Source organism: Schistocerca americana, chromosome 8, assembly GCF_021461395.2.
Source record: "Schistocerca americana isolate TAMUIC-IGC-003095 chromosome 8, iqSchAmer2.1, whole genome shotgun sequence".
NCBI classification, from domain to species: domain Eukaryota; kingdom Metazoa; phylum Arthropoda; class Insecta; order Orthoptera; family Acrididae; genus Schistocerca; species Schistocerca americana.
Window position 1 is genome coordinate 109,025,728 of NC_060126.1, and position 14,982 is coordinate 109,040,709.

Genomic DNA, 14,982 nt, shown 5'->3' on the forward strand with positions numbered 1-14,982 from the left:
GTCACAGTTCGTAGTGACAGACGGTAAATCATCGAGCAGAACAGAAGTGATATCTGGCGTTCCGCAAGGTAGTGTCATAGGCCCTCTTCTGTTCCTGATTTACATAAATGATCTAGGTGATCACCTGAGCAGCCCCCTTATATTATTTTCAGATGACGCTTTAATTTACCGTCTAGTAAAATCATCAGTCGATCAATTCCAATTACAAAATGATCTAGAGAGAATTTCTGTACGGTGCGAAAAGTGGCAATTGGCACTAAACAATGAAAAGTGCCAGGTCACCCACATGGGTACTAAAAAAATCCGATAAATTTTGGGTGTACGATAAATCGCACAAATCTAAGGGCTATCAATTCGAATAAATACCTAGGAATTACAATTACGAGCAACTTAAATTGGAAAGACCACATAGATAAAATTGTGGGGATAGCGAAACAAAGACTGCGCTTTGTTGGCAGAACACTTTTAAGACGAGACAAATCCACTAAAGAGACAGCCTACATTACACTCGTCCGTCTTCTGCTGGAATATTGCTGCGTGGTGTGAGATCCTTACCAGGCAGGATTGATGGATGACATCGAAAAAGTGCAAAGAAGGGCAGCTCGTTTCGTGTTATCGGGCAGTAGGGGTGAGAGTGTCACTGATATGATACGCGAATTGCGGTGGCAATCACTGAAACAAATGCGCTTTTCTCTGCGGCGAGATCTATTTACGAAATTTCTGTCCCCGACTTTCTCTTCCGAATGCGACAATAGATTGACACCCACCTAAGAAGGGAGAAATGATCATCATAATAAAATAAGAGAAATCAGAGCTCGAACGGAAAGATTTAGAAGTTCCTTTTTCCCACGCGCCATTGGAGAGTGGCGCGTGGTAGTGTAGTAGTATGAAAATGGTTCCATAAACACTCTGCCAGGCACTTAAGTGTGAATTGCAGAGTAACCATGTAGATGTAGGTCGACCACTCTTTTCTTGACGCTGTGTTCGACCATAGTTGAAGCATTCCTACCAACGTCGTCGAACAGTGGCATGGCTGCTATTTAAATGTCGAGCGATTCGCGTATTATTCCAACCGGCCTCTTTGAGCCCAACTAGACGTTTCCTACCTGCGTATATTGTTCAATGGCCTGTCTGCGAGGCATAGTTACTGTCCAACTGAGTACACGGAATGAAATTCGCAAAGACTTTATGCCCTGGCATCGACATCCCAACCGTTTTACCATCCTTGCCAGCTGCGTGATGAAATTGCCCTGCAGCGTCACACAGTCAACAATCGGCAGCCAAAGTTTACAATTCTGCATTTTCTGTCGATACCTGTATGAATATCAGTTTTTTCTTTTCTTTTTTGTCTTTGAGTGAATTGTCAAAAATTACTCACTAATCAATCTGCAAAGTTTGTGAAGGAGAAATAGCATCTACAGAGTTTTCCTTTAGAAATGATATCGATATTCGAGAGTCTCTGTTCTGCATTCAGATCTTACTCCAGAGGTGAAGAGACATGAACTGAGACTCTGTGCCTGTTATATTGATTTTTTGTTAGAGGCATTTGAGTTATGGCTGTATAGGAGAATGCTAAGAGTGGCATGGACAGACGAAATTACTAACATCGACATTATCCACAAAATGAAGGGAGAGAAAGAACTCCCAAACGCGTTAAACTTCAGAAAAATATTTCTCAGCCATGTAACGAGCAGTCGAAATAGGTACAAACTGCTGCTGATCATTCTCCAAGGAGAAGTACCTGCTTGATAAAAGAGGACGAGCTACAGGAGGAAGATCTTGTATCGGAAACTTACAGACATGGACTTCACATACGAACGAACAATTTTTTCGAACAAGTAAAATTGATGTAGCTATGATTTTCACCAACATCCAGAACGTATAAGCGCTAGCAGAAGAAGAACAATTTACTGTTGATTTGATTTCGTAAACTGAGCTTCAAGCTCTTGATTCTTGTGATGAAAGCGTTAGCGTAAACACTAATGAGAGCTAAGCAAGTATGCTGCACATTAAACCACAAATAAGTGTATTTACAACGATGTGCAGAACTTAAGGACGAAACTAAGCCGGCCGGAGTGGCCGAGCGGTTAAAGGCGCTACAGTCTGGAACCGCACGACCGCTACGGTCGCAGGTTCGAATCCTGCCTCGGGCATGGATGTGTGTGATGTCCTTAGGTTAGTTAGGTTTAAGTAGTTCTAAGTTCTAGGGGACTTATGACCACAGCAGTTGAGTCCCATAGTACTCAGAGCCATTTTTGACGAAACTAAATTTCACGCTGTGTGTCACTGCCAAGTAACAAATCTCGATTAAACTTAGACAACTCATAGAAATCGTTACACAGCTTGTACTGCACATGTTGTTTTTGCTTGTTGAGCACTACAGCCCTCAAGGTTCTTAATTTCAGTCCTGCTTTCGTTAAAGATTTTGTTTTTAATTTCAGTGGCTTCCTGTACGTGCTGACATAGTAATGATTAGACCTTTATAAAACTAGAGCATCAGAGAATCGAATTTGGTGGTTTCCTGGTCCCAAAACACGATCTGCTACTGACGATTATCCGTGCTGCCCAGACAACTGTCATTGGATTTTTTAAGGCGTGTGTTGATTCTTTAGTAGTTCCTCAGTGTACTTGACCGCATTCGTAAGGGATTTTGTATTATGTGTCACAGAGATGCCCATGTATGTCGTGAATAGCGACCGTGACTGCCATAGTTAGGTGGCTGCTTGTAACCTACGCTGAAACCTGGCGCTGCAGCACTGAACGCTTGATAGTAAAGCGTCGCACATCTATTACAGGGGCGGGCATGTTGGCTCGCAAGATGGCCGGCGCAGTTAGCCCCGTCGTGGAGCTGACAAAGGACGGAGACACCTACACGTTCAAGTCTGCGTCGGCATTCAGGACGATGCTCATCACCTTCAAACTCGATGAGGAGTTCGTGGAGGAGACTCCGGACGGCCGCAAAGTGAATTCGACCATCACCCAGGAAGGCAACAAGCTGCACCACATCCAGAAGGGCGATAAGACCACCACCACTGTGCGGGAGTTCTCAGACGAAGAGCTGAAGATGGTGAGTAGGGTCGGCGCGAAAACATTGTGTAGGACTGCTTCCAGTCCGGATCCAAAGCCTCAACTCTTTTGACCGCTCTTTACGTGTGGTGTAAGATCTCAGCAATCTCAAAGATACCTACAACCTTCGCCTGTAATGGTGAAAAATCCTGGCGCCTTGCGATATCACCAAAAACGGCAAGTTGTCGACACTTGCGGAAGAAAGACCAGATCTCAGAAGTTCATGTGAGGTCTAGAGCGGGTTAATGATGTCACATTATCACCAAACGTCACTGCTATTCCGCTCAATGCCGCCGGGGACGTTTGACACAATGGGAAGGTCTTCACAGCCCCTGCTACCCATATTTGTCTCATTCTTTTGATGTCTCTGCGATGGAGATCAGAAATGTGACGCCCAGCGTTTAAATTATTCCGTTTTCCAATGGGTTGCAGAGGAAAAGATTCCGACACACCGCCTATCAAAATCGACAAGAAAAGGTCACAGAAGATGGCATAAATGGTGTCAATGAACTACCTCTTTACTTGGGAAGTTGATTCCTACACGTTTCGTGAACGTAAACGACAATTCACAGCGAGATGAGCTACGGGAAAGAGACCTCACGGGCCTGTAGCCCCAATTAACGTAATCCGCTCTCCTTTGTAGTGTATCACGGCCGCAATGCTTGCTCCGTTATGCTAGAGATCGTTCAAAACCATTTGATGAAAATCAAACGTGATCCGAAGCAGAAATGGGTGCTTATGCTTTTTCAGCCCTAATGTTTCGCGCACTCCTCTGGCGTGATCTCAGGAGGTCGCGACGTCGAAACATGCGTGAATAAAACGTCAAAGGATTCCGCTAAGATCCCTGAGTGCCACCCACGGTTGTTCGCTGGGCACTTCAACAAAAATGCCGCTGTATACAGGCAGCCATTTACTGATTCCTTGGCACTAGTATGACAACTACCTCTTTAAATTACGCTTAGATTTCCCACGTTACCAGCAGGCGCTAGTTCAGTGACGCAGGGCTTAGCTGTGATCACGCCATAGGAGGGCGCAAAATGGGAGGGCTCAAGAATCATAAACACGTTTTGCTGCTTCGGATCACGTCAAATTTTCGTAGTATGGGTTTGAACGGCCCCTTGTGGCTCCGCCCTGTACACCAGACAAAAATTGCGGTCGTGCTGCACTCCACAGGGGTGCGATCACTCAATTTGATTGCAGACACGCGATGCCCTCAGAGATGGGCTGATTCGTTTGGGGGACGTCAACAGCGTAGAAGTTTGTCAAGAACGTCGCCCTGTTACTCATCGCACTGAGAACTGATGTTTTCCATAGCGAGATGTCTAGGCATCAACGCCCCAAGTAAAGGAGTGGTTTCATTGACGCCCTCTATGCCACACACTGAGGCCTTCTGGTGTCGATTCTGAGCGGTAGCTTGTTGGAAACATTTTCCTTGGTCACCCATAAGAAAACCGCTGAGCGTCGCGGTTCTGACCTCCATGGTGCACCAAGAGATGGGGTGAAATGCAGGTAAGAAGGGCTGTGAGGACTTTCCAATCGTCGGATACGTCGGGCAGAATTGTGCTGTAGTTTGGTGTCAATGTAACATCATTAATCCACTTCACACGAATTTCTGAGCTTTGGTATTTTTTCCGCATGTGTAGACACCTTGCTTTTTGAAGCATTGCCGAGTCCAAGGGTGAAGTCACTGGATGCCTCGATTTTGCACCTTTACTGAGAGGGATTGTAGGTACCTTTGAGCCAAATTTCCAACTTCTGGTCTTAATGGGAGACAATTATGGGAATCTGAAATGTAACCCTTTAATTCTGTTACGTAGTGAAGGAAAAGAAATATCTTAGGGACCGACCCTCCTCTTCTTTATATGTAGTTTCTTACTTATAGTGCCTAAACATAACGTTCCTAAAGCAGTGCGAAGCCATTAAAAATAAAATAAAAAATTTCAAAGAAGTCAACTTTAAGAATTAAATTTCTGCCCACTATTAACTACAAAAATTTTAGTGTATTAACATTTTCACCAGCTGCTGAGTTCGTGGAGCGGAAGTGTGGTAATCCTAATCTCTTAGGGCAACAATCTTGAACAAGGAAATTGAAAGCAATTGTCAGGAGTCAAATCAAAATACCTTTTTTGTTAATCAATAATCGCACTTTTATTTTTCTTATATTATTCATTTTGCACCATTGCTGCATCAACAGTCAAAACATTTCCGTTGCATCAGTTTTAAATCTTTAATTAACTACATGAAGTTCATAAGATAACAGTGAAAGTAACTTTAAAGAATTTTAATCCCCTTGGTATAAACTTTTATACTTACTTAAATTTCATATTGATTAATAAATGGCTATGTTTATTACCAAATATAGAATAATAGCTTTTTAATAAATGAGTGTCTTATTTTTTTATTATTAGTCACATGAAAATGCGAGTATTCTCAGTAATTTAAAATTTGGTACAAAAATGTTAAACATCGAACTGAAAATAAAATGCTTTATTTCTAGAGGCTAAGCAGTGTTACTGTTGGATGTTACTTTATCATTTTACAGCAAGGCACTTCGCATATGTACAACATTTTGTTTTCGTGTGGCATAATTACAAATAGTAAAATACACTCCTGGAAATGGAAAAAAGAACACATTGACACCGGTGTGTCAGACCCACCATACTTGCTCCCGACACTGCGAGAGGGCTGTACAAGCAATGATCACACGCACGGCACGGCGGACACACCAGGAACCGCGGTGTTGGCCGTCGAATGGCGCTAGCTGCGCAGCATTTGTGCACCGCCGCCGTCAGTGTCAGCCAGTTTGCCGTGGCATACGGAGCTCCATCGCAGTCTTTTAACACTGGTAGCATGCCGCGACAGCGTGGACGTGAACCGTATGTGCACTTGACGGACTTTGAGCGAGGGCGTATAGTGGGCATGCGGGAGGCCGGGTGGACGTACCGCCGAATTGCTCAACACGTGGGGCGTGAGGTCTCCACAGTACATCGATGTTGTCGCCAGTGGTCGGCGGAAGGTGCACGTGCCCGTCGACCTGGGACCGGACCGCCGCGACGCATGGATGCACGCCAAGACCGTAGGATCCTACGCAGTGCCGTAGGGGACCGCACCGCCACTTCCCAGCAAATTAGGGACACTGTTGCTCCTGGGGTATCGGCGAGGACCATTCGCAACCGTCTCCATGAAGCTGGGCTACGGTCCCGCACACCGTTAGGCCGTCTCCCGCTCACGCCCCAACATCGTGCAGCCCGCCTCCAGTGGTGTCGCGACAGGCGTGAATGGAGGGACGAATGGAGACGTGTCGTCTTCAGCGATGAGAGTCGCTTCTGCCTTGGTGCCAATGATGGTCGTATGCGTGTTTGGCGCCGTGCAGGTGAGCGCCACAATCAGGAGTGCATACGACCGAGGCACACAGGGCCAACACTCGGCATCATGGTGTGGGGAGCGATCTCCTACACTGGCCGTACACCACTGGTGATCGTCGAGGGGACACTGAATAGTGCACGGTACATCCAAACCGTCATCGAACCCATCGTTCTACCATTCCTAGACCGGCAAGGGAACTTGCTGTTCCAACAGGACAATGCACGTCCGCATGTATCCCGTGCCACCCAACGTGCTCTAGAAGGTGTAAGTCAACTACCCTGGCCAGCAAGATCTCCGGATCTGTCCCCCATTGAGCATGTTTGGGACTGGATGAAGCGTCGTCTCACGCGGTCTGCACGTCCAGCACGAACGCTGGTCCAACTGAGGCGCCAGGTGGAAATGGCATGGCAAGCCGTTCCACAGGACTACATCCAGCATCTCTACGATCGTCTCCATGGGAGAATAGCAGCCTGCATTGCTGCGAAAGGTGGATATACACTGTACTAGTGCCGACATTGTGCATGCTCTGTTGCCTGTGTCTATGTGCCTGTGGTTCTGTCAGTGTGATCGTGTGATGTATCTGACCCCAGGAATGTGTCAATAAAGTTTCCCCTTCCTGGGACAATGAATTCACGGTGTTCTTATTTCAATTTCCAGGGGTGTGTTATTTTTCCTAAAGTATTAGAATTCATCACTTATCAGTGAACATTTCAGTTCTTTAAATAGACTGTAAATAAAAGTAAAATAATGTTGCCACCTAGGTAACAACCGAAGACTACATAATTACTAGAGTTTAGACATTATGAATTTTTTACTGACGATTGCGTTAATCAGTCTGGAATGTTTCTTTAATAGCAGTCAAATTCTACAACTGCAAAAGGCAATTTTTCAGAGTTCTTCTAAGGGCTGTGTTGTACTGCATTAAATAACTGGTGCTCAGTCACTGACCTGTAAACCCTATAATAAAGCAAAACGAAGAGGGACAGCCCGTAAGGTCCCCTTGTAAGATAAAACGCACAACATTTATGCATGTCATTAGTGCACACTAAACTTAAATCCACACTCAGATAATGAATATTAGCACTGAGACCCTCCCTCCTCTCTTCCACCAGTTTAGACAGCTGTAACTTTCTTAAAGTGAAGCTCAAATTCAAGGATTTAGAATTACTACCGCACAGAAAATATTAGTGTCAGTCCTTTGACAACTACATTACTATTTCTTAGAGCGATTACCTCACACAATTGATATTATGGGTAAAAACAGTGGAAAATGCTTATAGTCAGCACTAATCATATGTTACTGAGCACCCTCAACACTGAGGGCCTCATATTTACTTTGAGATTAATTTTGATTGTAATTGGCATCTTTTATTACGAATAAGTACTTTTTTCTCAAACCATGAAATCAGAAATTTGACATCCAATGTTTGAAAAGCCTTCTTTAAAGTACTTCTATGCATAATGGCTTGAGACATTAGCATCCATGTTCTTCACACGTAAGTTTCCTATGGCCCATTCAGGTTTTCTTAAGTCGTTCATTGACCACTAACTTTCACATGTCCTATTCAGCTCCATATTATGTTCGTGATAATTAAGACTTCTACACAAGTTCATTATTTTTTCCTATAGTTTCGCTCACTACATAAGTGAAAAACTGAAAGGTGTCTCATCTGACTCTAAAATGTAGGTTACGAACTGAGCTCCTGAGGACGGGCGGTCGTCTTAAATCCCCTCCCCTCGCGAGGCGTTCTCTCCGCGGTCCGCGCCCGCGCGTCGGCAGTCGGTGAGACGCTGACGTCGTCTGTGGTGGTGTTGGCGTAATTGCCTCGTCCGCCCTAGTCGCCCGTTCGTTTCCTTTTGTGAACATCTTTTTAATTAGACTCAATTCTGGTTCCCTTGCTCTGCTGAGGTTGTAGCCGCAATCTCGGTTGTTGAATCCGTCCCTGGTACGAATTTCGATAGCCTCTCTAACGACGCTGTCCCAGTATTTATGTGTCTGTGCCAAGACCCTGGTATGTTGGTAGTCCATTTCGTGATTTTCGGACGAACTGTGCTCTGCGACCGCCGACTTGCTAGGGTACCCAAGTCGAGTGTGCCTCTGATGTTCTCGACAACGATCTTCGATGGTGCGCACTATCTGCCCAATACAGGGTGTTACAAAAAGGTACGGTCAAACCTTCCGGAAACATTCCTCACACACAAATAAAGAAAAGATATTATGTGGACATGTGTCCGGAAACGCTTGATTTCCATGTTAGAGCTCATTTTAGTTTCGTCAGTATGTACTGTACTTCCTCGATTCACCGCCAGTTGGTCCAATTGAAGGAAGATAATGTTGACTTCGGTGCTTGTGTTGACATGCGACTCATTGCTCTACAGTACTAGCATCAAGCACATCAGTACGTAGCATCAACAGGTTAGTGTTCATCACGAACGTGGTTTTGCAGTCAGTGCAATGTTTACAAATGCGGAGTTGGCAGATGCCCATTTGATGTATGGGTTAGCACGGGGCAATAGCCGTGGCGCGGTACGTTTGTATCGAGACAGATTTCCAGAACGAAGGTGTCCCGACAGGAAGACGTTCGAAGCAATTGATCGGCGTCTTAGGGAGCACGGAACATTCCAGCTTATGACTCGCGACTGGGGAAGACCTAGAACGACGAGGACGCCTGCAATGGACGAGGATTCTTCGTGCAGTTGACGATAACCCTAATGTCAGCGTCAGAGAAGTTGCTGCTGTACAAGGTAAAGTTGACCACGTCACTGTATGGAGAGTGCTACGGGAGAACCAGTTGTTTCCGTACCATGTACAGCGTGTGCAGGCACTATCAGCAGCTGATTGGCCTCCAAGGGTACACTTCTGCGAATGGTTCATCCAACAATGTGTCAATCCTCATTCCAGTGCAAATGTTCTCATTGCGGATGAGGCTTCATTCCAACGTGATCAAATTGTAAATTTTCACAGTCAACATGTGTGGGCTGACGAGAATCCGCACGCAATTGTGCAATCACGTCATCAACATAGATTTTCTGTGAACGTTTAGGCAGGCATTGTTGGTGATCTCTTGATTGGACCCCATGTTCTTCCACCTACGCTCAATGGAGCACGTTATCATGATTTCATACGGGATACTCTACCTGTGCTGCTAGAACATGTGCCTTTACAAGTACGACACAACATGTGGTTCATGCACGGTGGAGCTCCTGCACATTTCAGTCGAAGCGTTCGTACGCTTCTCAACAACAGGTTCGGTGACCGATGGATTGGTAGAGGCGGACCAATTCATGGCCTCCACGCTCTCCTGGCCTCAACCCTCTTGACTTTCATTTATGGGGGCATTTGAAAGCTCTTGTCTGTGCAACCCCGGTACCAAATGTAGAGACTCTTCGTGCTCGTATTGTGGACAGCTGTGATACAATACGCCATTCTACAGGGCTGCATCAGCGCATCAGGGATTCCATGCGACGGAGGGTGGATGCATGTATCCTCGCCAACGGAGGACATTTTGAACATTTTCTGTAACAAAGTGTTTGAAGTCACGCTGGTACGTTCTGTAGCTGTATGTTTCCATTCCATGATTAATGTGATTTGAAGAGAAGTAATAAAATGAGCTCTCACATGGAAAGTAAGCGTTTCCGGACACGTGTCCACATAACATATTCTCTTTCTTTGTGTGTGAGGAATGTTTCCTGAAAGTTTGGCCGTACCTTTTTGTAACACCCTGTATGCCGGCCATCCGCAAACCGAGATCGTCTTTGACACTTCCCAATAATGCTCGCGTTTTATTTAGTGAGAAAAAGACAGTTCCTACTCTGTGTTTCCTCAATATTCGTCCTATTTTCCCCGATAGTGCGCCAGTATATGGCATATAGGCAGTGGCTATCTCTTTCTCCGTGACTTCTTCCGTCTCCACACGCTGTACCGTAGAGCTAGGGCGGAGAGCGCGTCTGATCTGCCATTACGAGTACCCGTTTTTCCGGAATACAGTTTTGAGATGTTCCAGCTCTTGGGTCAGACTCTCTGCGTCAGAGATGGTGGGCGCGCTGTGCACCAGTGTTTTTAGCAGCCCATTCCTCTGCGCAGGGTGGTGGCAGCTATGCGCTTGCATCCGTGTGCATTTTCTTCATGTATACCCCGTGACCCAGGGTGCCATCCGCTCTTCTTTTGACCATGACGTCCAGGAATGGTAATATTCCTTCTGCTTCAGTTTCCATAGTGAATTTGATGTTCGGATGTATGGAGTTCAGGTGTGTAAAGAAGTCTAGGAGCTTGTCCCTTCCATGGGGCCAGATCACAAACGTGTTATCCACATAACGTAGGAAACAAGTAGGTTTCCATTTGGAGGACGCCAAAGCTTCCTCCTCGAAGCACTCCATATAGACACGCCTGTGGTCGCGAAATTCTACATGGACTACTTCGAGGAGGAAGCCCCATTTTAAGAGGTCTATCAGAGGCAACTGGAGTTGTGTATGTGACTTTCTTCTAACAAGGGACCTGATAAAGCACTAAGAAGTGTCCTTTGTTTTAGAGTAATACTGAAGTAGCTTAATAATTGAAAAAATGTTTGGAAATTTGTGGTAAGGTCTGATAGACCAAATTGGCGGCCAACAATGCCATACGATCATTTCATTTCATCGGTTCCTAAGTTGACGCACTATTTAATCGAACTTAAACTAACTTACGATAAGGACAGCGGCTACCCCGCGCGGCAATTGAAATTACTCAGAAAATGAGTAGGCTAACATTTTTTGGGGTCATAATTACCCAATCATCCCATTAATGGAATACTTTTCAGTGAGGCATGAAAAGCCGCCCCAAACAATTATAAACGTTTGAAAGTTGGTTATAGATCCCTTCACTCCTAAATCGTGAAATAAGAACTGAGATCTTGTTGAAATTGTTTGTTTTTGACATAGGCTTACAATGTTATCACCAGGTTTTCTAAGTGGTTACCATCCTCGGTGGCATCAAACTGCGTACCTGTGGCGAGTTGTGAGAGGCTTGGAAGGGCATTGTACCAGTGTAAACACCAGCTGCAGCAACTTGTAAAACCTATGGCAAGCTATGGAGCATTTTGATCACATTTTCCCATTCATATATTAACCCTTACGCGGCTACTAGAACCGAGCGTCCAGTCCGCCCTACCGGCTAAAGGTGGTGGAGGTACCTGTGCCCCTCGCTGGAGAGCGACAAACAACCCTACGACAGCTGCAGGCTGTGTCCACTGTCGGATAACCGCACGTTCCATAGCACATAAAACTAGTCTTCGGTAATACTCAACATAAAACCAGTATCACAATGTACAGTCACAGTGGCTGCAGTGATAACTACGAAAGAGAATCTCAAAACTAATCCCTGCTTTCTGTTATTGGTTTTTCTTGAGGTGCAGAAAAGTGAGCTCAGAAAAATGATAAGAATTTTTGTTTTTGAGAACTTTTAACGTAAGATTTACACTAGCAACATAAGTGCCTGCAATATATAAAATCTCATTAATATCGGACCAATATGTTTCTAGACATAGTTTTAAAGTGAAAAGTTCCTAGCGAGGACACCCAAAATTCGGACGGTCTTCTGTTCCTCGCGGCAGCGAGGGTCACCGAGAAACTGCAAGTATTATGCTACACTGTGCGGCTTTTGAAACATCTGACATGTGAGGACAATTCATGCCTTTCACATCACATGTGTTTGTATCATGTGTACTTCGTAGATTAGGAAGTCAAATTATAGCTACTTGACAGTGCATGCCGATTTATATTCTTCGCTGCTGAGAATGTTGCTGAGATACTACAAGTATTTTGGTGCACTGTTGGACTTTGTAACATCTGGTACATCAGTTCATTGGGATAGTTCATGCTCTTCAGATTATAAAAATTTGTGTCATCTGTCTTGTGTACGTTAGGAAATCAAATTATTAGTATTCAATCGACTCGTAAGCAGAAAGGAGCAGGTGAAAGCTGTAGCGCTTTACGACATTACAAAGAAGAGTAGTTAACGAAGATGCTGGCAAGTGTCTTGAAATTCGCACAATAGCCAGTCGCTAATTTTAGGGCGCACGTTTACCTGCTCCCACGTCCAGCCGTCATGACTTCCTGCTTGCCGGGCATAAGTAAATACCCCTTGCCGCTTATATTGATGCCCAGAGCCGTCTGGCCGCTCTACTTGTCAAGTATACATGTACGCCCATAGCCACGAAACGGACACCATATTCATTAAGAGGTTACCACCTGGGGTCGTAATCACTTTGTGTATCTATGGTAAAACTCTCTGCTTCTGTATTAAGTCACCAGTGAAGGTAGTCATGCGTTATCTTTGTGGATTGTTAGAAGATTACAAGCACATTAAACCAGTGTAAAACTCAATTGTGGCGCCTTGTAAAATATGTGGCAAGAAATGGAGTATTTGGAACACATTTTCACAGGTCACATATCTAATTACAGCTTCGCTAAGAGCTGCATGCTAACATTTTGGCAAAAACAAGAAATCAAATGCCAGGTTGTGAATTGATCTCTAGCTTGGCAGTGAAACAGACTCCATAGCACTTAATGTTAACTTTGAGGCTAAATTTTCAGTTGTCAGTCTGACAGTTGTAGGTAGTTGCAAAGAAAACTCATCATAGACTATAACTGCGTTCCAAAACAATACGTTTAATTTGATTCTTCGAAACTGTGCCAGAAAGTCGATTAATTTCAGTTGTATTTTTCAGACCATGACAGTGGACGACATTGTGTGTACGAGGATTTACAAAGCAATATAAGACTGCAGCTTTCATCACTGAAGACAATTATTTCAATTTTTAAAACGAATTGTTAAGAAATTGTAAGAATTTAGATTCTGTACTCTGTGATACAGTTTCATAACGGCTTATTTGACAATTGCTGTTTAGAATGAACTTGTCAGCCCATTTATTAGCATGTACATGTATTCCAGTTTTTTATATTTTTATATTGCAAGTTGCAGGTTTCATTCTGAACAGATTATGATATCCCTAAAGTGTTTTGTATTTTGCATTTGGTATAATTGTTACATGTATTTAAGTCAATGTTTTCTTAAAATTCGAACATAATGCTGAATTTACTGTGTATTAATAAAATTATTTCACATTAAACGTTTGATCTGATGATTCACGTAATTTTGAGAAACATTTAAAACTGCAGCTGGTTTCCTTGATATGACTAATAGCTACAGAAAAAAGTAACTATTAAAATTTGCTGTCAAGAACATACTTTGTTCTATGAGGAATGACTGATATCTTCTTAAGTTAAAAAGGAAATGAGAAAAGGTAAAGCAATAAAGTCTTCTCGACGTATTATGTCTGCTATGTGAATCTTCCATTGGAAATACGCTATTCCTCGAATTTTTTGTTGAGCAACATAGAATTGACAGAATATTACAATGTCAAATTACAGCTTATACCTTCCTTGACCAGACTTACAACTAACTGACTTACAGTGTTATTGCTAATACACTGCAAAACGAGGTGCAAATATATAGCTGTCATGCAGCTCATGTGTTTATGTGATAAGACAGCTGTGCCTTGTGAGTGCTTGAACTATGTCCTAGAAGTCGATTACTTAATCTTTCTCTCCCTGGATGATTAATATCAAATCAAAGATTAAGTTATGGGGCAATTTTTATTTGCAATGTATTCCAATCTATCAGATTTAGTGATAGGGATAGCGAGGGATGGAGGGAGTAACAAGCACAGACAACAGGGTTCTGTCTGCATCAGTGTCATAAGGTCAGGGCACCCCTATCTGTCTCCCACACACCTATCCTTCCCCATTAACCTCCTCCCCTCCCCCCTCCACCTCCCATCACCTACTCGATCGAGATCAATCTCCTCCTCCACCTACATCTTCCTCTTAGAGTTTACCATCACCCCTCCACTTTCTCCTCCACATTCCCACCATATCTTGCCTTCTTTTCCGCTTTTCATAACCACAATTCAAGATGGTGGATCTAGCTAGTTCATGTTAATTTAAAACATAAATCTATGGTAAATTATAACTGCAGATATAGCCCACCTATACAAAATTAAAATAGTATAATAGTCCACTTGTCTTGGAATTTTGTTGTTTACTTGGACAACTATGCTGTAGCACAGATGGAGGCATTTTATTATCTTTTAGTGGCCTCTTTTGTTCATTTAAACAACTATTCTGTGGTGTTGTTTTATTATTTATTGAAACAATTATGCTATGGTGGCATTTTATTATACACAATTACAGTGTAGCTGAGAGCATCTGTGGGCTGGCGACATGATCGAGCAGGCGGCATCCACTTTAACTGGTTTATTACTCTTGAATGCTGCTGTGCCTGCTCATAGTTGCATTGTCTGAGAGTACCGTGACTTCACCCAACCTGCCTCCACCCATGTACCGTGTTCACGGGGATGATATAAACCTGTATCACACACCTGGCCTACTGTCATTTCTGGCACAGACAACGGAAAGTGGAAGATGATATATAGGTGTCTCATACACTTGTGTCTTGAGGCTGAGCTTCCATTATTATGTGTGCATGTTTAACTCAATATTGTTGTTGTTGAA

General features: G+C 43.8%; 1 protein-coding gene across 1 annotated transcript in view; it reads left to right on the forward strand.

Annotated features, from left to right (window-relative positions):
• Window positions 1-13,480, forward strand: part of LOC124545066 (fatty acid-binding protein, muscle-like) — a 34,188-nt gene extending 20,708 nt beyond the window's left edge. The window contains exons 2-3 of the mRNA XM_047123864.1: window positions 2,796-3,067; window positions 13,137-13,480. Of these exons, the coding sequence (XP_046979820.1) occupies window positions 2,796-3,067; window positions 13,137-13,187 (323 nt within the window). The 3' untranslated portion in view covers window positions 13,188-13,480. The remainder of the gene's footprint in view (window positions 1-2,795; window positions 3,068-13,136) is intronic.
• The last annotated feature ends 1,502 nt before the right edge of the window (window positions 13,481-14,982 follow it).